The following is a 20,562-nucleotide window of genomic DNA, read 5'->3' as shown; positions in this document are numbered from 1 at the left end:
GGTATGCATTAAAACCGTTTAATGCACAGGTAGTTCCAAGTCAGTCACCGTTCCATATTAATGCGCAGCTTTAATTGATGCACACAGACACAAACACACACACACATATATATATACACACACACACACACAGAGAGAGAGAGAACACACATGCGCACACACATACACTTGTTGTCAACGCTTCCCCGTGATTTTTATTAATAAAATAGCCTAGATACTAGATCACTTCATTATATTCCTCAACAGCGAGGTGGTAAAATCGCTGTTTTTGAAGTAATTAATTGTTTGTAGAGAGACGTGCAGACGCAGGTACAGCACACACAACTGTCATCTCTCTCTCTCTCGATCGATAATTAATCAAATTAAATGCTATAATTCATTCAAACAAATGTGAAGGCTAAATGTAAAGGCTTAACAGTGAGTGTTTAATGACTAGAATATCCAATGGACCTTTGCTGTATGTCTATATCCTGATAAAACTGTAAAATGTAACTCTACAGGCCCTTTGAGGACAGGTACCAGCTTCGAGGATGATCTGAGTCTGGGTGCAGAAGGTGAGTAGAAGCAACACAACTGTAACTGTAACCAAGCAATAATGAAGAAGTGGTGACAGCTATTTTAAAATTGTTCAAGAACATGCATATCACCTTCAACAAACTGTTCTCTTTTGTAGAGTCTTAAAGTGTCTGCTGAATGACTAATAGTTTCACATATACTTTATTTTGACTGCAACCCGCAGGTGTTATATTCCATGTATGCACAACATAATGGATAACTGCTAATTAAAGCCTATTTTGTGCTAGACCCTTGTGCCGCTGTAATGAATTTTGAATAATTATTGGTTATTTATGATGACAGACCTCTGTCTTGAGTGACATCCTTGTGCTTGTCAGTTAGGATCTCATAATCAGTATGATGGTGGTGATTATATACTGTACGATACAGCACTGCATTTATGTTTGAGAGCGAACCTCCCCTCACTCCCCCCCATGCATAATCTTTAGCACTGCATATCATATTGAGCCACTCTTGCATCCGGAAACACACATGCACAATGCTAGTTCACAGATACACATATTCAGCAAGTAATAAGGCCAGATTAAGCAAGTAATAAATAAATTGTGTTTTAAGACAGTAATAAGGTAAATAAGATATTTATTTTTATGTACAGTGGGGCAAAAAAGTATTTAGTCAGCCACCAATTGTGCAAGATCTCCCACTTAAAAAGATGAGAGAGGCCTGTAATTTTCATCATAGGTATACCTCAACTATGAGAGACAAAATGAGAAAAAAAATCCAGAAAATCACATTGTAGGATTTTTAAAGAATTAATTGGTAAATTCCTCGGTAAAATAAGTATTTGGTCACCTACAAACAAGCAAGATTTCTGGCTCTCACAGACCTGTAACTTCTTCTTTAAGAGGCTCCTCTGTCCTCCACTCGTTACCTGTATTAATGGCATCTGTTTGAACTTGTTATCAGTATAAAAGACACCTGTCCACAACCTCAAACAGTCACACTCCAAACTCCACCATGGCCAAGACCAAAGAGCTGTCAAAGGACACCAGAAACAAAATTGTAGACCTGCACCAGGCTGGGAAGACTGAATCTGCAATAGGTAAGCAACTTGGTGTGAAGAAATCAACTGTGGGAGCAATTATTAGAAAATGGAAGACACACAAGACCACTGATAATCTCCCTCGATCTGGGACTCCACGCAAGATCTCACCCCGTGGGGTCAAAATGATCACAAGAACTGTGAGCAAAAATCCCACAACCACACGGGGGGACCTAGTGAATGACCTGCAGAGAGCTGGGACCAAAGTAACAAAGGCTACCATCAGTAACACACTGCACCGCCAGGGACTCAAATCCTGCAGTGCCAGACATGTCCCCCTGCTTAAGCCAGTACATGTCCAGGCCCGTCTAAAGTTTGCTAAAGAGCATTTGGATGATCCAGAAGAGGACTGGGAGAATGTCATATGGTCAGATGAAACCAAAATAGAACTCTTTGGTAAAAACTCAACTTGTCGTGTTTGGAGGAGAAAGAATGCTGAGTTGCATCCAAAGAACACCATACCTACTGTGAAGCATGGGGGTGGAAACATCATGCTTTGGGGCTGTTTTTCTGCAAAGGGACCAGAACGACTGATCCGTGTAAACGAAAGAATGAATGGGGCCATGTATCATGAGATTTTGAGTGAAAACCTCCTTCCATCAGCAAGGGCACTGAAGATGAAACGTGGCTGGGTCTTTCAGCATGACAATGATCCCAAACACACCGCCCGGGCAACGAAGGAGTGGCTTCGTAAGAAGCATTTCAAGGTCCTGGAGTGGCCTAGCCAGTCTCCAGATCTCAACCCCATAGAAAATCTTTGGAGGGAGTTGAAAATCCATGTTGCCCAGCGACAGCCCCAAAACATTACTGCTCTAGAGGAGATCTGCATGGAGGAATGGGCCAAAATACCAGCAACAGTATGTGAAAACCTTGTGAAGACTTACAGAAAACGTTTGACCTCTGTCATTGCCAACAAAGGGTATATAACAAACTATTGGGATGAAAGAACTTGCACAATTGGTGGCTGACTAAATACTTTTTTTCCCCACTGTATGTATGTATTTATAATTTTTTTTAAAGGAGTGTTTATTGTAAGGTATAGTACTGTTCAAAAGTTTGGGGTCTATAAGATTTTTATAAGATATGCTCACCAAGGCAGCATTTAATACAATTTCAAATAACTAATTTCTATTTTAATATATTTTAAAATGTAATTAATTCATGTGATGGCAAAGCTGATTTTTTAGCAGCCATTACTCCAGTCTTCAGTGTCACACGATCCTTCAGAAATCATTCTAATATGTTGATTTAGCACTCAAGAAACATTTCTTGTTGTTATCAATATTGAAAACAATTGTTCTTCCTAATATCTTTGTGGAGATCATGCTTTTTTTCAGGATTCTTTGATGAATAGAACGTTCAAAAGAACAGTATTTATTTGAAAAATATTTTTTGTAGCAATCTAATAGTCTTTACAATTACTTTTGAACAATTTAATGCATCATCGCTGAATAAAAGTATTAAATTCTTAAAAAAAAAAAAAAGTGACTCCAAACTTAGCGTACATCATTTTGTAAACATCAGCAGCATTCTTTTAAACCTGAATTCTTTATTTCACAGCTACTGCATTATATGCTGCATCAGATGCACCACAGTTTAGGTAAGGAATAGGTTGATTTTGTTGTACCGTTGAGTTACTCATTTATGCTTCTAAACCTAACCCTACCATAATCCATCCTTTCATTGTATTTGTATATCAGCAGCACACCTCAACAGAAGCTCAACCTGCCATTATTCAGCATGGGTCAGAGTGTCGCATCCAGTGCCTTCTCAACCACTACCAACAGGACTGCTTCCAGGTAAGAGCATGGGTGAGGCAGAACACACTGGACCAAATAGCATTACATTTAACTGGCCTGCTGGATGAAGGTTCCCCACTTAGTGCCTGGCAGGAAATAGCCTAAACACTTTCCTGCAGTATGCATTTTGCTTTCATGCTCAAGATGGATTTGTGCTTCTGAAGTCAAACTGTAAATGGTTTTGGCAGAGCTAAGCAAGGTGGTTGGCTGGTTGCAAATGTAGAGTGATGCATAATAAAGTAGTAAATTTATGCGACCTGCATGACAATAAGACCGTGTAATATAAATAACCTGTATTTTGGAATATGTGGCCCTCACTAATAAGTAGGCTGTCACCCAAACTGCTCAGTTATTTTTCACATTTTCTACATTGTTCACTTCTAACAACAACAAAATTCCTTGAACTGACATACTACATCCAAGTTGGTATTTGAAAGCATGAAATTATGCAAAAATTTCAACAAAAAAAACATGAAAGGGATGAAGAACTAATGTCTTCATGAATGACAGGCGCTGGAACTCCGTAGGCATAGTTTACGTCTACCTGAGTTCACTCTATATTTTTGTTTGGTTTCTTAAATATCATTCGCTCTTCATAACATCTCAAAAATCCCCCAGTGTGTCTGAGGTCCTCCAAATGCGTGCTGAAGATGCAGAAGAGACCCTTTTCCAGCTGGGTTTCGGTTGCGAGGAACCGCAGGTCACTGCCCGCATCCCAGTCCGCTTCTTCAATTTCCCATCCCAGCTCAGAGGCATCAACTTCCGCCTCTTTCTTGAATCCCAGCTCTCCAGGATACGCCAGGAAGACCCCTGTCTTTCATTAGCAAGTAAGGAATTCAGAGTTTCAGAATGTTGCTGGTACTACAACTGTAGAAACATTGTCACATTTCATCTCTTCGTCTCGTTATTTGCCCAGGTCGTTTCCGACAAGTAGAGGCATTGACGGCAATGGCCAATGCCTTCTATTCGCTGTACTCCCATGTGTCCCGAACGCCTCTTCAGAAGCTTGCACCGCCCCAGTTAACCTTCACCTCCCCAATTGTGGAGAGGACTATGTCTCGAACCAGTGTCCGCAGTGAACCACGCTCCCCTGTTGAAAGACTAAAAGACACTATCTCCAAGATGTGTTTATACACGGGATCCCGTGGCTCGGACTCCACGTCTCCAAGCAATTCACCTCGTAAGCGTAAATGCAGTCTGTCAGGTGTAGTTGAGAAAAGTGCAGAAGATGACAATGAAGAGTTATGTCTTCAAATGGAAGTAGATGATTTGGAACAAGACTTGGACTGGTTTATAGAGAGCAAGAAAGAACTTGAGGAGATGACGTATGGGGAAAATACCGAAAGGACTGATTCCTCAGAGTGGATACCTTGTCAGTCACAATCTGAGATGACAAATGAAAATATACACAACCTCAGGCATGCATTAGCAGAGTGTACACCTTGCCTAAAACCAAAAACGGACATGGACGTGAAGTACAAAGGTTGTACTCTGGGTTCTGTGCTTTCAAATAGCTCCAGCGTTACCGTGGAACCTGTTCCTATCATTGCCCATGATATCATATGCCCTCATGTTGTTGAATATGTGAATAAGGCACCTTATCGCTGCATACATACAAATAGTATGGATATCAAAAACTCACCATTTTCACACCAGACGACTAATAAACCTTCTGTACAACAATCTAATGTAAAGAATTTACCCAAGTCAGATCAGTTATGTCAGATCACAATCACTGGATGGGAGGACGACACCACCCTCTCCAACAGAGACACACAGGAGCAAAGTTCATCCAACATAAAGAGGTTGCTAAGCCTGGGAAAACCACTAAACCTGAGCAAACAAGGCAACTCCTTCGAGCTGGAAGAGGTACGCTATCTCTTATCATTTTAATGCATTTCATGCCAAGAGCAGTTGCCCACACAGATTCTCCCATTATACATCATTAACAGAGTATTATCCAACTCGTTATTGCTGAATCCACCTCCAAACTTCCTCTTTGCATTCCACCTCTGCATAGAGATTCTAATGTGACTTGTCATTTATAATACCGCAAGCTTTCGTGCTATTACTTTTTACACAATTACAGTTGGGTTAAGGATTTGAACAAACCCCAAACCTTAAAGGGACAGTTGACCCAAAATGAGAATTCTGTCATTGTTTACTCACCCTCATATAGTTCAAGAGCTTCTGTAAAACATAAACAAAGATATTTTTAATATCTTAGAAGATAAGCCCACTGGGCTTAATTGTATGCACAAAAACATTTAAATCATTCTTAAAAATATATTTTGTGTTCTGGAAAAAATGTCATACAGGTTTTGAATGACATGAGGGGGAGAAAATGGGGGACGGTATTTGTTATTTTCAAATTCCAGTTGCTTTAGTAGGCTAGATTCCTAGTGATATTTTGCCAATACATGATCATTTAAGAAAAATTACTGTAATTCATCAAAAGTTTTTTTTTACATTTCAAAGGTTGTAGTACATAGTGAATGGACTGACTTACAACAGGTGAGATTTTACCAATACATCCCTTCATATATATTTAGAAAAATAATCTGTAATTCACCATTTGTTTCATGTTCCAAAGGTTGCAGTACGTTACTAGTGACCAGACTGACTTACTACAGGTGAGATTTTGCCATAATGTCCCTTTATATAAGTACAGTACAATATTATTTTAGAAAAAAATTACTGTAAATCACCAGAAGGTAATTCATTATGTTCCAAAGTTTGTAGTACATTACTAATGATGAGACTGACTTATTACGGGTGAGATTTTGCCAATACCTCCATTTATACTAGTACAATACAATCACTATCCATTTATACAAGTACATTTCAAAAGTTGTAAAACATTACTAGTGACCAGTATTATTTTTAGAAAAAATACCATACTTAACTGAAAGGGTTTTTTCAAAGGTTCTAGTACATTACTAGTGACCAGAGTGACTTACTACAGGTGAGATTTTGCAAATACTTCACATGTACAGTATTATTTAAGAAAAAAAATATTGTAATTCACCTAAAGAGTTGTTCATGTTCCAGTGGGTGTATTACATTTCTAGTGACCAGACTGACTTACTATAGGTAAGATTTTACCTATACGTAATTTCATATATGAATAATAATGTTTTTCTAAACATAATAGTCCACTTCACGTACCATATATATATATATATACATATATATATATATATAAAGTATGGTCAAAATCTCACTGTCAGTCTGGTCACTAGTACTGTACTACAACCTTTGGGGAAAAAAAAACTTTCGGTGAAGTACAGTATTTTTTCCACAATAATACTGTACTGTACATTTATGAAGGGAGGTATTGGCAAATCAAATGTAGTAAGTCAGTCTTTTCACTAGTAATGTGCTACAACCTTTGAAACATTTTTTTTCTAGTATTTTTTTTCTTTCTTATAATAATAGTGTACTGTACTTGTATAAATGGATGTTTTCTAAAAATAATACAGTACTGTACATTTATGAAGGGAGGTATTGGCAAAATATCACTAGGAATATAGCCTACTCTAGCAACTGGAATTTGAAAATATCTAGGTAAATTACAGCTTTTTTCTTTAAAACAAGTACTGTCCGCGTATAAAGTGAGATATTTGGCAAAAGCATATATAGTCAGTCTGCCCACTAGCCGTTTACGATAACCTTGTAAAAATTATTCATTTGAATGAACAATTGGATTTTGTTTATGTTTTTGCACTGTGAGTGGAATTTGCAGATGGACCCTTAAGGAGCCTGTGCAAATATGCAGCTAATATAGAACCTAAAACTAACTTCACTGCGCTCAGTAAGCGTGACAGTAAGGACGACAGAACAGAACATGAGTGTATCAATAAAGACGACAGTAAGGACAACATAGCAATACGACATAAACAGAGGACATATACTAAATTATCTGAACAAGTAGGCAATGTCTGTAGACAAGGACATGTGTAGTACAAAGCACAAAGCAGTCGGTTCATTTTTGGCAGAAACTTAACCTCATACAGCCCTAGAGGTGAACTGTCCCTTTAAGCATTCAACAGTGGTGTGTACTGTATCTCAAGCTTGTTTGTTTCGGACATGAATGATGCCTCAATCTTACAATTTTTCCCTAATCAATGAATGACAGCAGTATCATAGAAACTTTGACTTGGCCAGTAAGCAACATGCTAAAAACCACAACAAACACATTAGCAAATGCATAGCAAACTAGCATTGAGGCAGCATGTTTTGTAAAAGAAAACAGCACTCTAGCAATGTAATGATCTAGTTTTCTATACTGTGGCACTGTTTTGTGGCATTATCATGAGGTATAGAGTTTCAATTCAGGTTCACAGTGCTGAGGAAGAGGAAGCCACTTCATCAGAATTCTGCTCCACAGTCACATTGTCTGTTTCGATGCATCACCACAAATGTAAGTAACATGAGTAGTCCTTATCATGACTAGGACTCGTGAGACAAATTTTAACCACTAATTTGACTATTTCTTGATAAGTTTAATAAAATAAATTCACAGAAAGCAACATGTGTTAATGTGGTGATAAAGGGAGGTGTTTTGCTGACTTGTTAAAAACATATCGTACGTGGTAAATTGGGTCCGGCTGATCTTGTCTGCCTCATCACATTTCAGGGAACCTATCTAAATTGCCTATCTGAAATCATCAGCTTTTTTACACATGGTTTCTCTTTCCCAGCGTCACCACTGAGAGGGGACAGTTTTCAGTCAGACAGCAGTGGATATGCTGACGAGGATGTGCACCATTCCCTCTTAACCCCAGATAAAACATAACATCAAATCTCAGGCTAATGAAGCACAAACTGCGTCTACTAATATCCTTCAAGTCAACATGAAATAGTGTTTGCAAACCCATCTTTCGAAGCGGGATGGAATGACTTTATCTTTGGAATAGTTTGTACAGATAAGTCATGCACAATAAGACCAGGAGCATGTGATTGTTGCTTTTATATTACTCTAATGTGAAAACCAGCAGCCTTGAATGATGCATATAATCTGGTTTTGAAATAGTTTGTTTTCTAATTTTGTGCACTTTTCGGTCGTCTTGTTCAGATGGATAAACTGCTGTACATATTGCCTTTATTTGTCATTGCACAATGGTAATAAATTATTTATTTGAACTATTTAGTTTTGGTAGACTGGTTTAGGAACTTGTCTGATAATGCAGTGGTGACTGGAACCCAAAAATTTGATTTGAATACAGAAATGTCCATTGAAACCAAGTATGTGAACACAAAACAAGCTCCGTTTCAGCCTTTGTTAGAAAGCAATTCATGCCACAATGCAAATGCAGTGTTTTTCTGGGGAAGTTGCTAAAGGAAGGTTGATTTGTTGCTAAAACTTGCTAAATGATGTTGTGATGACATAGTGTGATGATGTCATTACGTAATCACGATGCAAAATTGTCAAATCTCAGAAAAAACATTTTATATATGTTAATTTAGATTTGTTCGTAACAATATAAATGCATAATATAATATTAAAATATAAATAACTATTTTTAAATCTATTGAATTTTCTAAAACTTACACATTTTTGAACTATTACAATTTAAGTTTTTTTTATTATTAACTAATAAACAAGTAAAACTTCACATTCTGAGCAATTATACTTTAAAGCACAAGGAAGGTTGATTTGTTGCTAAAACTTGCTAAATGATGTTGTGATAACATAGCGTGATGACGTCATTACGTAATCACGATGCAAAATTGTCAAATCTCAGAAAAAACATATTTTATATATGTTAATTTAGATTTGTTCGTAACTATATAAATGCATAATATAATATTAAAATATAAATAACTATTTTTAAATCTATTGAATTTTCTAAAACTTACACATTTTTGAACTATTACAATTTAAGTTTTTTTTATTATTAACTAATAAACAAGTAAAACTTCACATTCTGAGCAATTATACTTTAAAGCAGTGTATTAGTAGTTAGTATGCTGCACTCTAAGAAAAGTCTGTAAAAAATAATGCACAATCTACTATGTTATGATGTTATATGAAGGAATTGCGGAAGTACAGTATAAGAGGAAATGTCAGGCATAGAGGGGCCTTGCAAAATTGACCAGAGAAGGAAAAGCAGAAGATAATGTCAATTTCAAGTTTATTGTTCAAGATAAAATATTCAATAGATTACAGATTCACCAATTTAGTACAAATTACATCAGTAATCACACAGTTTCACATACTACTGTTGTTGGTCGTATACTATTATACTGAATATGAACATTTCAGTCTTTGTCAGTTCAAATGTAATGATGAAGCTTGCGAGGCAGAAACACAGAGGTAGATATTTACCACAAACTGTCAGGTCCTTGTTAAAAATGATATTATTTCAATGGCTGAGAAAAAAAAAAACATTATTTTACAAATATGTTCTATGAAGCAAAATAAATGTTAACAAATAACTTCTATTACTAAAATATAATGAAAATAAAATGTAAAAAAGTGAAATATTTACAGTTTAAAAAGTCATGCTGTCTGTTCTAGGTTCATCAATTCATCAAGGTCACAAAGCAAATTATATATGCCATAATTTAAATAGAAAAAAAAAAATCAGAGGGAAAGTTAAAAGACCAAAACTTCTGGGCAGAGTTCAGTTATTTGTGAAGAAATACATATGACTTTTTCCAAATGAATCGCAGAGATAAATTCACTCACATTGAACACCTGTGAACATTTGTCCCCAAGTTTCAGATTAATAGTGTCCCCTGCCTTTGTTTGGAGGCACTTGAGAAGCAAGGGCACACGCTTTTGGGGTCATATTCAAGGTGAAAATCAGGCAATCAGTACGTTCTCCAACTGATTTCACAGTAAGGACTCAAACAAAAGGGCCTTGCAGGTCATTACAGTGCACTTACTGCATCAAACAAACAAGCCCTTCAGATTACACAACTGGGGGCAGAAGAGGTAAGCGTCACCTGATTTTCCTATTTTCCTCTGGGTAGCAAAAAGAAAACAAAAATGTTACAGGAGAGCTCTTACTGTGGTTTATTTCCCGCCTGCCATGATCTTGAGGTACTGAAGGGCATTGTGGGCAGCACTGGCACGTGCTGCATCCAGGCTAGAGGCGAATCCGTGGCAGACGGTAACGGGCTGCGTGGACAACTCCACCAGACACTGGTAAAGGCCACTCAAACTGCGCTCCTCTGAATGAACAAGGTCCAAAAAATATTTAGTTTTTAAGAAAGCACTACTGGTTTTGCTTATTCCCCTAAGCAGAGTAGTTAGTGTTCTCAATATCTGTTCATTTAAAACACTTAAATGACTTTAATGGGCTTGTTCGACTAGCCTTGTATCTCACCTATGTCCAGGTAGCTGACGTCAAAGCGCTGTTCCTCGGAAAGCTCACGAAGGAGAGAACAAAAATTGGAGTCATTGGAGTCAGGCTGACCCAGAGGATGACAGCGCAACTGTAGGATCTTCTCCCCGGCCGAGTTCCGCAGAGAGTCCCAAGTGCAGCCGAGACCTTTAGACTTCCCCCCCTCTAGTCTGCCACCCATTTGCTGTTGCAAAAAGATGAATTTACATAACTGCACCCTAAAATTGCATTTACAGTTTAGTAAATATTGCACGTCTTACCATATTGAAGGTGTCATCTTCTGCTTCGGCCTCATGGCTGCTGCGCATGTCCACAGGTACATCATGGATACGAGAGAGCATCTTTGCTGCTGCATTTCTTTTAGCAAGCTTTTTTGATGTGCCACTACCTAAAGAACAAGATTAAAGACATTCACTACTTTGAATGGACTGCACATTTAAAAATAATCACTATAGAAAAAATTTAAGTTTGTACCTATCTCAACAAATCTCTCCACCCTGCAGGTCATTGTAAACTCTTTGCGGTGTGCAGGTCCAGATTCTTGAGTGACCGTGTACTCAGGTAAACGCCAGCCTTTCTGCACTACTAGTTCCTGTGGAAATCGCATTTTTAAGCACAATAAATATAATTTCCATGATATTTGCATCAGCAATATATTTAAGTGATAACAATAACATTACCAATATATATGCTGCTTTTTTCTCTGCCAGGTTAAAAATAACTATTTAATGCAATCTCTAACATGACAAACTTAAAAAAAAATATATATATATATACACATGTGTATATTTCAAACTGTATATACACGATTAAAACTAGAAGTAAGCCCCAACACTATCTGCTTCCAATATTGTCCTACACAGTTTGATGCGGATGATTAAAAAAAAAATGCTAATATCAGTTAATATTATTCATGCTTAATTGCCACATCAAAAAGCAACACAAACAGACTGCTCTTTTCTTAGGCTTGTAATCTATGAAGTATGAAGCATACACAACATCTGCAGTTTAATGACTGCCTAGAATCTTTGTCTGAAGGCTATAATACACTACACTACACTACACTTTGCACAGAATTTTGCAGTTTGGACGAGTCAACCGTAGTTGCTGAAAAGCCAGAGCCAGTCTGCAGGTTTTTGGGCAGTTTGAGTTGACAGATTTCACAGAAAATCATGTAGTGCATGATGGGCACAGACTGTGATGTTTTTAGTTTCAGCCTTAGATTACATCTTTTAGGAGGATATCGAACATATTTGATATTTTGAGTTGTTTTAGACTGTTGTTTTAGTAATCATATGTCTCCTAGAAATGAGGCACTTGTTTGTGCACATGTAGTCCTATTTATGTAATCTATTCCAGCCTTGAGTTATGGCCGCTCACCTGCAAAGCTCCAACTGGATTGCACTCAGCTTGTTGCGTTGAACTGGATGATTTCATCTCTGACTGAGGGCTAAAACACACACACACACACACACATGATATAAAAACAGAAACCTATGTTAATTCATCAGTTTTGAGAAAATGGATCTTTGTGTAATGTATTTTTAAAATGGGCACACAATCAGATCTTTACCATTCTCCCTCCATATCAATCCCGACAAACCCTTCTCCCTCCATCCCATTTCCTCCGATCCCTCCCAGCATTCCTCCTTTCAGCATTTTCAGGGCAGCTTCGGCGGCTTTGTGCTTGGCAGCTTTCTTGCTGGGGCCCTGGCCGGTGCAATTGATGTCTCCCACAGACACGCGGAAGGTGAAGTTGGGCTGGTGGGCCTGACCCTCAGCCTTCAGCAGGTCATACACTGGAGTATTGCCTATCCGCGTTCCATATTCCTGCAGCAGACTGATGGGCGTCTTCCCGGGGTTCGCAGCCAGCATTTGCTCAATACTGTGAACAGAGAAACAAAGCCACATAGAGAAGGATTAGATGTTGCCGTCTAATCAGACTCCCAATGTGACCCTGGACCACAAAACCAGTCATAAATAGCACGGGTATATTTGTAGCAATAGCCAACAATACATTGTATGGATCAAAATTATGGATTTTTCTTTTATGCCAAAAATCATTAGGATATTAAGCAAAGATCATGTTCCATGAAGATATTTAGTATTTTTATTTTTACTACCGTAAATATATAAAAACTTAATTTTTTGTTTAGTAATACGCATTGCACAAGGACTTCATTTGGACAACTTTAAAGGCCATGTCCCCAATATTTAGAATTTTTTTTGCACCCTCAAGATTCCAGATTTTCAGATAGTTGTATCTCAGCCAAATATTGTCCTATCCTAACAAACCATACATCAATGGAAAGCTTATTTTTTTCAAATCTTCAAAAAAAACCTTATTACTCTTATGACTGGTTTTGTGGTCCAGGGTCACAAATATGAGTTTTTTTTCAGGTAAGACAAGTTTTCAACAAATAACAAAACATAGGACGCATTGCCACCTTGTGATAAATAATAACAGTACAAGCTCAAGTAATCGTCATTTATCAAACCATGCTTTCAACGAGTTTATTTTGGACATCGTCGATTCGAATGTTTCATGTAATTCGATTTAGACCGTTCGAATTTTCGATTGGAATCAAAAGGTATTCAAATGTTTCATTTAGACAGTGATTCTAACGTTCGATTTAAGAAGTACTTGAAACCTTCCATTTAAACAGTGATTCAAATGTCAATTGAGATGATGTGTTTAATAGTTTAGACAGGGATTCGAAAGATCGGTTTTAGTGATTCAATCATTCGATTGAAGGTACGTAAATGTTCGAATCTTCTAAGTAACGTTAGAGCTATGCAAACATTCGTTAAAGTGTGCAGGAAACACTAGGTCTGTTTGTGTTGACATTTCAAAAACGAAGTGTATTCGTAAAATATAAATATAACTGTAACAATTCTATTTTGTCGTGGTCATTTAACGAGCTAACAGCCGGTCGGTGGTTCATTTTTACCTGGTATACCCAGAGTTTCTCTTGCCGTTATCCGGGCTTTTCTCGTCGTTCATTCCCCAATAACAGATAGAGAGCTGACTTGTTTCGGACTGCAGAAACCCCCCGAGGTGACTGTAACCCCCCTGATATCATTAATAGGTTTCCGTGCGGGAATGACTGGGGCACGAGGACGAGACAGTACACCCCACTCTCTCAGACCATCCCGCATCACACAACACAACCGGACTGAATTATGAAGCGGACCGAAAGAGCGGCTATTAGCTTTCATAATAAAAGTCTCGACATTGACAAATGCCACAAAGCCTGTCAAAAACATGTCCGGGTCATATTTCACCTTTAATACTACTACTACCATAGACATATAAATACCTAGACGCCTCATTGGCCGTCTCGGTCCGTTGCTGCGATACGTCAACGCGTCCGCCATATTGGTGCGGGCAAGAGTTCCCTGTGAACAAATGCAACGAACAGGGAGAGCTGCGGTTTTTCTGTATAAAAATATGACAACGTTTGTTTTTATCAACTGATATCAGTGGTTTATGATCTACGTGGTGTACAAAAAAAATCCAGATACTTAAAATCTCGATAGTTAAATTTATTTAATAAGGAATTACAAAAGCTCACGCTTATGTAAATTAAATCTTCTCAAAAAGTATTTTCTGTGTTTAACCTCACCATTTTAGCTTTTCTTGTGCTTCAGGTCAGAACATACCTCGCTCCCTTTGAAATACTGTGAAAACAAATGCCCATCTTAAGTAATAATTTACCAAAATTGAGAAATGGAACAAACTGACAAATACAAATCACACTGGCACGTTCCTTTCTATATTTTTATAGCACTAAATTTATGCAATTATTTACAGGTACATACTCCAAAACAGACAATAACAAAGATAACTGATGGCATTATGAAAATACATATGTGATTTGGTACAACAGTTCAGCAAATATATTTGTAATATAGTATAAAGATGCAACAGTAAATAATATATTTACAGTAGTATAACATTTATAATAATTATTATTAATCATATAATAATTAAGAATAACATTCAATAAAAAAATAATAGGCTAGGGCAGTGACCAATAGATGGCTATAATAATTGAAATTGTGCTCCATTGTAAGATCAGTCAACGAGATTGATAACGGGACAATGATACATTAATTGTAAAATCCGAAATGTTTGGGGATTTTGGGAAAACATTCAGGTTGGCTCCCAAGAAGCCACCCCACTGCAATGTCCCTGGTTGGTAACTGCATTTTCAGAGTACATAAAATTATAAAATGTAAAGTGAATACTGCAAAATTACTGCATGCTCCTTAAGAGTGTAAATTAGTTTAGGGTTAGGATCCTTTAACTTAAGTAAATTATTTATCTGTAGGCCATTTAGCCGACTAAGAACAACATTAGAACAGAACAGGGAAGGTCTGAAACATATGAACATAGTGCCATACATACATTACTACATACCATTCTGCAACCTGTATGAACTGAAAAGTACTGAACGTAGAAGAATACAAAACAAAACAGTCAATAAAAAGAAAAGAACAAGGGAACAGAGCATCATGTGAACTTATGAACTGTTCACACGAACATAAACTTGACTATTTTAAATGACCTCTTTGATTGGTGAAGGAGTGTGCCATCTTTCATCACCAAACTGATCAAATATCACACACGCGCACGCACGCACGCACACACACGCACACACACACACACACGCACACAAACAAACAAACAATCACCCACAAACACACTGTGAGAGCAGCGGGATTGAGGGGAAATTAGGTTAAAGGACTATTCTCATCAAAATGATCTCATCATTTACTCAGCCCCCTTCCATCCCAGATGTGTAAGACTTGTTGATTTGAACACAAATATTAGGATTTTAGAGTTTTTAGATGAGTAGGTTGATAGAATGAAAGGAGACAAATTGTGTAAAAATCTCCAGTTCATGATCAGGCGAACAATGAAAATCATACACATACCATCTGAGATGAAATTAGAGTAAATAAATGACAATTTTTCATTTCTGTGAGGAACAATTGTTTAATCTCATGACCCCTCAATCCCACTGCCATCACAGTGTTTGTATGTGGGTCAAAGACCAAGTGTGTTTCCAGCATCAAACAAATAAAAGTATAATTTCCCCAATATTTTGACATTTTATTGTCTCAAAAGTTATTTGAAATATGAAAGTAGACAATTTACTTGCATTTAAGATATTTTTATGCATTTAAAAATGACATTTGTAAATGTAATTTGATGCGGACAACAAAATGGTGACATCTGGTCTTTGACCCATGTATATCATTCAATGTGTGCAGGTGTATATGCGAATGTGTCTGAAAACAGTGGCAGAGAGAAACAGATAGGATTGAATATGACCATAGCCACAATGCTCACAGTTGTTCTAGTCTTAACTAGTACAAATACTCACAACATTAGGCAGAGGAGGTTCGATCTCTTGGAAAATCTGAGAACAGCCCACTGACCAGCTCTCCTCAGCTTTCCTCGAGGCCTCTGTTTTCCTGGTTGCCACAGGTTAAAATAAATATGAAATATATGTCACTAACTATTTAATGACAAGCTATCAAATCCTTATAATCCAGTGACGATAAAGTCTTCTGCCCTTACATATTATTCTCGATTCTTAGTTTATTCTCTTTTATCACTTCTGTTCCTGTTCATTCTTGTCATAACAGCACAAAGAGAAACGCTGTACATAATCAAATTTAATTAGCAACATTGCTTGACTTAGAACAGCACTATTGGGACTTGGTTTCAGTATAAATTGTGGTCTGGTTGAGAAGGGCACAAGGTACACATCTCGTCTTTCAGGCATTTGATGAGCTCAAATAAGTACTATAGTTACAAATTGGACACACATGTCCCCAGTGTCCAGGACCAGCAGCACATTCCTGAACCCCTGACCTAAGAGCTGCAAATACACACACACACACACACAGGTTTGTTTTTATGGTTTATGGGGACTCTCCATAGGCGTAATGGTGTTTATACTGTACAGACCGTATATTCTATTGCCCTACAACAACCCTACCCCTAAACCTACCCCTCACAGGAAACTTTGTGCATTTTTAGATTTTCAAAAAAACTCGTTCTGAATTATTTATAAGCCTTTTGAATTACGGGGACACTGAAAATGTCCTCATAAATCACCTTCTCGTTGTAATACCTATGTCATACCCATGTTATTATACAAATTTGTGTCCTCATAAACCACATAAACACACACACACACACACACACACACACAGACACACACACAGACACGCACATGCACACACACACACACACACACACACACACACAGTGTCCCATTTCAACAGACAACTAAACACCAGATGAGAGAGAGGCTGGGACAGGGAAATAGTAAAAAAGATAAAAAGCTGTTTTATTCAAGTGACACTCCTGAGGTTAGTTAACTGTCAAACTGCTGTATGAAAAACACTGCAATTCTTTAAATGTGTAACCTAGTACAACAATATCAACACACTCTACTACATTTCGTTGTAAACAGAGCACTTCAAGATTTTAAGAGACATCACTAGAAAAACTAATTCATAATTGAATTTGAAAAACTCACTGCTAGCTTCAAAGTTCACTTTCAGGTATACAAAGTAAGACTGAGGAACATTTCAACAAATGTGAAATATTATGCATCACAAAACTCATTAGGGATCATTTCAAGTCCTCAGAAAAAGTATTTTATTTTGAACCATCATCCTCTCAGGAACTTAACTTCCATTGGTAGAAATGTATTTTTCATCTAGCTCTTCCACAATCTCCTCAGCAGGTTCTTCTTCTTCTTCCTCTTCAGAGTATTGCATGTGTTCTTCAAATTCTTCTAAGTCTTTCTGCTTCTCAGTTTCTTCTAGTGGCTCCTGCGACGTTTGCTCCTGACTGATATCTTCAACTACCTGATCTTCAGAGAAGTTCTCAACAGCCTCTGCCACACTTGTGTCAGTTCCTGTTTCTTCCATGGAAGTTGAGTCTTCCTTGTCAAGAACAGCTTCTTCTTCTTGGTCTGGAATCTCCTCAGTTATTTCATCCCCCTCAGTTACTGCTCGCTCTTCAATAACATATCCATCGTTGACCTGAACTTCCTCAGATATTGCATCCCCTTCAGTTACTGCTTGCTCCTCAATAACATCTTCATCATTGACCTCAACCTCCTCAGTTATCACATCCTTCTCAGTTACTACTTGCTCTTCAATAACATCTCCATCATTGACCTCAACTTCCTCAGTTACTACTTGCTCTTCAGTAACATCTCCATCATTGACCTGAACTTCCTCAGATATTGCATCCCCTTCAGTTACTGCTTGCTCTTCAATAATATCTCCATCGTTGACCTCAACTTTCTCAGTTATCACATCCTCCTCAGTTACTACTTGCTCTTCAATAACATCTCCATCATTGACCTGAACTTCCTCAGATATCGCATCCCCTTCAGTTACTGCTTGCTCCTCAATAACATCTCCATCGTTGACCTCAACCTCCTCAGTTATCACATCCCCTTCAGTTACTGCTTGCTCCTCAATAACATCTCCATCGTTGACCTCAACTTCCTCAGTTATCACATCCTCCTCAGTTACAACTTGCTCTTCAATAACATCTCCATCATTGACCTCAACTTCCTCAGTTATCACATCCTCCTCAGTTACTACTTGGTTCTCAACAGATTCTTCTTCCCCGAGGACGTGAACCTCCTCAACTGGTACTTCCTTGTCAGATACCTGTAGCTCCTCAGGCATTTCATCCTGTTGAGTTAATGCTTCCCCAATAATATCCTGGTGGAATGGAACCTCATCAGCTTGTTCATTCTCCTCAGTTACTGATTGCTCTTCAGCAACATCGTCTTTGACTTCAGCTTCCTCAGGAATTTTATTCTCATCGGCTTGCTTTTCAACAGGTTCTTCCCCATGAACCTGAACATCCTCAGCTGGCTCATCCTCCTCAGGTACCACTCGCTCCCGTTGTTCATCATGAACCTCCTCTACCGTTTCCTCCTCAGTAATGGCTTGTTCCTTTGTTTCACCTTCTTCATCCTTGATTGGAACTTCCTCCTGAGTTGCTGCTTGCTTCACTTGCTGCTCTTCTACTGGAATATTTTCCTCTGAACTGGACTGCTGGCTTTCAGATAACATCTGAAACATATAAATAATTAGGATTTGACATGCCAAAATGATCATATATGAAAAAAATGAAACAGTTAGGACTAAACCTGACTCTGGACGATCTCAAGTTGGGCAGCAAGGTGAGAGTGAAGGCTATGAGTACTCTTTTGATGGTCCTCCAGACTCCTACGGACTGCCATTAGCTGCTCCTCAAGAACTTGGGATCTTCTTGCCTGTTCCATCTCCAGGAGGTCCCTAGCAGAGAGAACAAATAAAGATGAATAAGGAATAATCTGTATCAGTAACAACACCAAACCGCTAAAGACCAGAAATGCTAGAGAGAATCCATAATCTATGATCCCACAAATCCCCCTCAGGTTACTCACTTGATGCCCATCACCTCCTGTCTGTTTCTTTCAAGAGCCTTCTTGTTGCTGATAAAGGATTCCTTCAGGCTTGAAAGTTCCATTCTTTGTTCCGCCAACTCAGATGTGAGACCCTCTGTAGTGGACATCTGCTCGTCAAGACGTGATTTGGTGACCAAAACAGTGTCTGTGAGCCCAGAAATGGTAACAGCTACCTCAGAGTTTGCAGTAAGGAGAGAATTAAGCCTCTGCTTCAGTGTTTCAATCTCTTCAGTCTTATTTTTGACCACTGCATTCAATGTTGCAGTGGATACAGATTCCTGCTGGAGTTCAGAAAGTTTGCCATTCATCTCAGACTGAAGAGACCAGAATTGATTTTGAAGATCAGTAGATTTGATTTTTTCTGAAGTGGCCAGTGCAACGTCTGCCTTTTTTTGGGCCTGTGTGTAAGCTTCTTCCAGTGCTTGTAGGCGCTCTTCGAAAACACCCAAATTGGCAATCTAGATATATAAACAAAATATTTTCATTGCAATAAAGTTCAATTATTAATTTGATCAATATGCAGCATTTCACCAATTCAGACATGTATTGAGCCTAAGCACTGTTATGTCCATCTACAATTGCAGTTCGCATCTGAAAATTCATCAATCATACATTAAATCTACAGTGTTGTAGTAATTAATTTATCATTTCACACAAGGCCACTGTGAATAATTCAGGATTTTAAAAATACACCAAATGTATAAGTTTGTTCATGACATGCTCTCGTCAGTGGTGTTGACAGCTATACACTAGCAATGAGTTCTATGATTCAGTTGATTCAGAAGAGGAAAGTATTATAAAAACAATGATGGCATTGATCTTTGTATTAGGTAGTTATCAAAGAAATGTCATTAAAATGCATAAATTAATGTTATCATAATTTGATTATAATCTTAAAGGGGTTGTTGATTGCGATTTCACTTTTTTAACATTAGTGTGTAATGTTTCTGTTTGAGCATAAACAATATCTGTAAAGTTACGACGCTGAAAGTTAAATGCAAACGAAGATATCGCCTTTTAAAATTATGGCAGTTTAATGCCTACAAAAACGGCTCGTAGGGACTACAATGAGTTACTTCCCAGGTTTGTGACGTCACAAACCCTGATAAACCTCACCCCCGAAAACAATCAACAAAGGGGGGAGGCGGCTGCTTGTTGCCATGCCGTCAAAACTAGGGGTGCACGAAAAAATATATTCATATATGAATTGCAATTCTGTGTTCTAATGATTCTAATTGATTCACAAGTTTTATGTAAAAAATAATTTTACATACATTTTATATCATCCC

At 37.8% G+C, this 20,562-nt stretch overlaps 3 protein-coding genes across 3 annotated transcripts in view; 1 reads left to right on the top strand and 2 right to left on the bottom strand.

Moving 5' to 3' along the window:
* The first annotated feature begins 495 nt into the window (after positions 1–495).
* On the top strand, positions 496–8,562 carry LOC107549312 (protein TESPA1-like). Its single transcript, XM_016230353.1, has 7 exons — positions 496–554; positions 3,179–3,218; positions 3,319–3,417; positions 4,036–4,244; positions 4,334–5,286; positions 7,756–7,840; positions 8,121–8,562. The coding sequence occupies exons 3-7, from the start codon at positions 3,359–3,361 to the stop codon at positions 8,213–8,215; spliced, it is 1,401 nt and encodes a 466-aa protein (XP_016085839.1). The 5' UTR covers positions 496–554; positions 3,179–3,218; positions 3,319–3,358; the 3' UTR covers positions 8,216–8,562.
* Positions 8,563–9,537: 975 nt separating this feature from the next.
* LOC107549310 (RISC-loading complex subunit tarbp2) lies at positions 9,538–13,970 on the bottom strand. The gene is made up of 8 exons (XM_016230352.1): positions 13,724–13,970; positions 12,346–12,657; positions 12,153–12,222; positions 11,247–11,364; positions 11,033–11,160; positions 10,755–10,956; positions 10,436–10,599; positions 9,538–9,792 (listed from the first exon to the last, which is right to left on the bottom strand). The coding sequence occupies exons 1-7, from the start codon at positions 13,774–13,776 to the stop codon at positions 10,442–10,444; spliced, it is 1,041 nt and encodes a 346-aa protein (XP_016085838.1). The 5' UTR covers positions 13,777–13,970; the 3' UTR covers positions 9,538–9,792; positions 10,436–10,441.
* A 3,146-nt stretch (positions 13,971–17,116) lies between these two features.
* The window catches only part of LOC107549324 (probable serine/threonine-protein kinase kinX), a 9,662-nt gene continuing 6,216 nt past the window's right edge, over positions 17,117–20,562 (bottom strand). The window contains exons 3-6 of the mRNA XM_016230372.1: positions 19,253–19,614; positions 18,974–19,121; positions 18,033–18,896; positions 17,117–17,981 (exon numbers count right to left, since the gene is read on the bottom strand). Coding sequence (XP_016085858.1) covers positions 17,484–17,981; positions 18,033–18,896; positions 18,974–19,121; positions 19,253–19,614 — 1,872 coding nt within the window. The 3' untranslated portion in view covers positions 17,117–17,483. The remainder of the gene's footprint in view (positions 17,982–18,032; positions 18,897–18,973; positions 19,122–19,252; positions 19,615–20,562) is intronic.

This window comes from Sinocyclocheilus grahami, unplaced genomic scaffold (assembly GCF_001515645.1).
Source record: "Sinocyclocheilus grahami isolate Dianchi unplaced genomic scaffold, SAMN03320097.WGS_v1.1 scaffold368.1, whole genome shotgun sequence".
NCBI lineage: Eukaryota > Metazoa > Chordata > Actinopteri > Cypriniformes > Cyprinidae > Sinocyclocheilus > Sinocyclocheilus grahami.
The sequence above is the reverse complement of the archived record's forward strand: the minus strand, read 5'-3'. Positions and strand labels throughout refer to the sequence as shown.

Bases quoted from the DNA above. Each gene is read 5' to 3' on its own strand.
- LOC107549310 (XM_016230352.1), bottom strand. From the start codon at position 13,776: ATGAACGACGAGAAAAGCCCGGATAACGGCAAGAGAAACTCTGGGTAT. The intron at 12,223-12,345 runs GTAAAGATCTGA...TGTGTGTTTTAG, and splicing joins ATTGATATGGAGGGAGAATG to CCCTCAGTCAGAGATGAAAT. The intron at 10,957-11,032 runs GTAAGACGTGCA...TTTTTGCAACAG, and splicing joins AAGATGACACCTTCAATATG to CAAATGGGTGGCAGACTAGA.
- LOC107549312 (XM_016230353.1), top strand. From the start codon at position 3,359: ATGGGTCAGAGTGTCGCATCCAGTGCCTTCTCAACCACTACCAACAGG. The intron at 4,245-4,333 runs GTAAGGAATTCA...TTATTTGCCCAG, and splicing joins CCCCTGTCTTTCATTAGCAA to GTCGTTTCCGACAAGTAGAG. The intron at 7,841-8,120 runs GTAAGTAACATG...TCTCTTTCCCAG, and splicing joins TTCGATGCATCACCACAAAT to CGTCACCACTGAGAGGGGAC.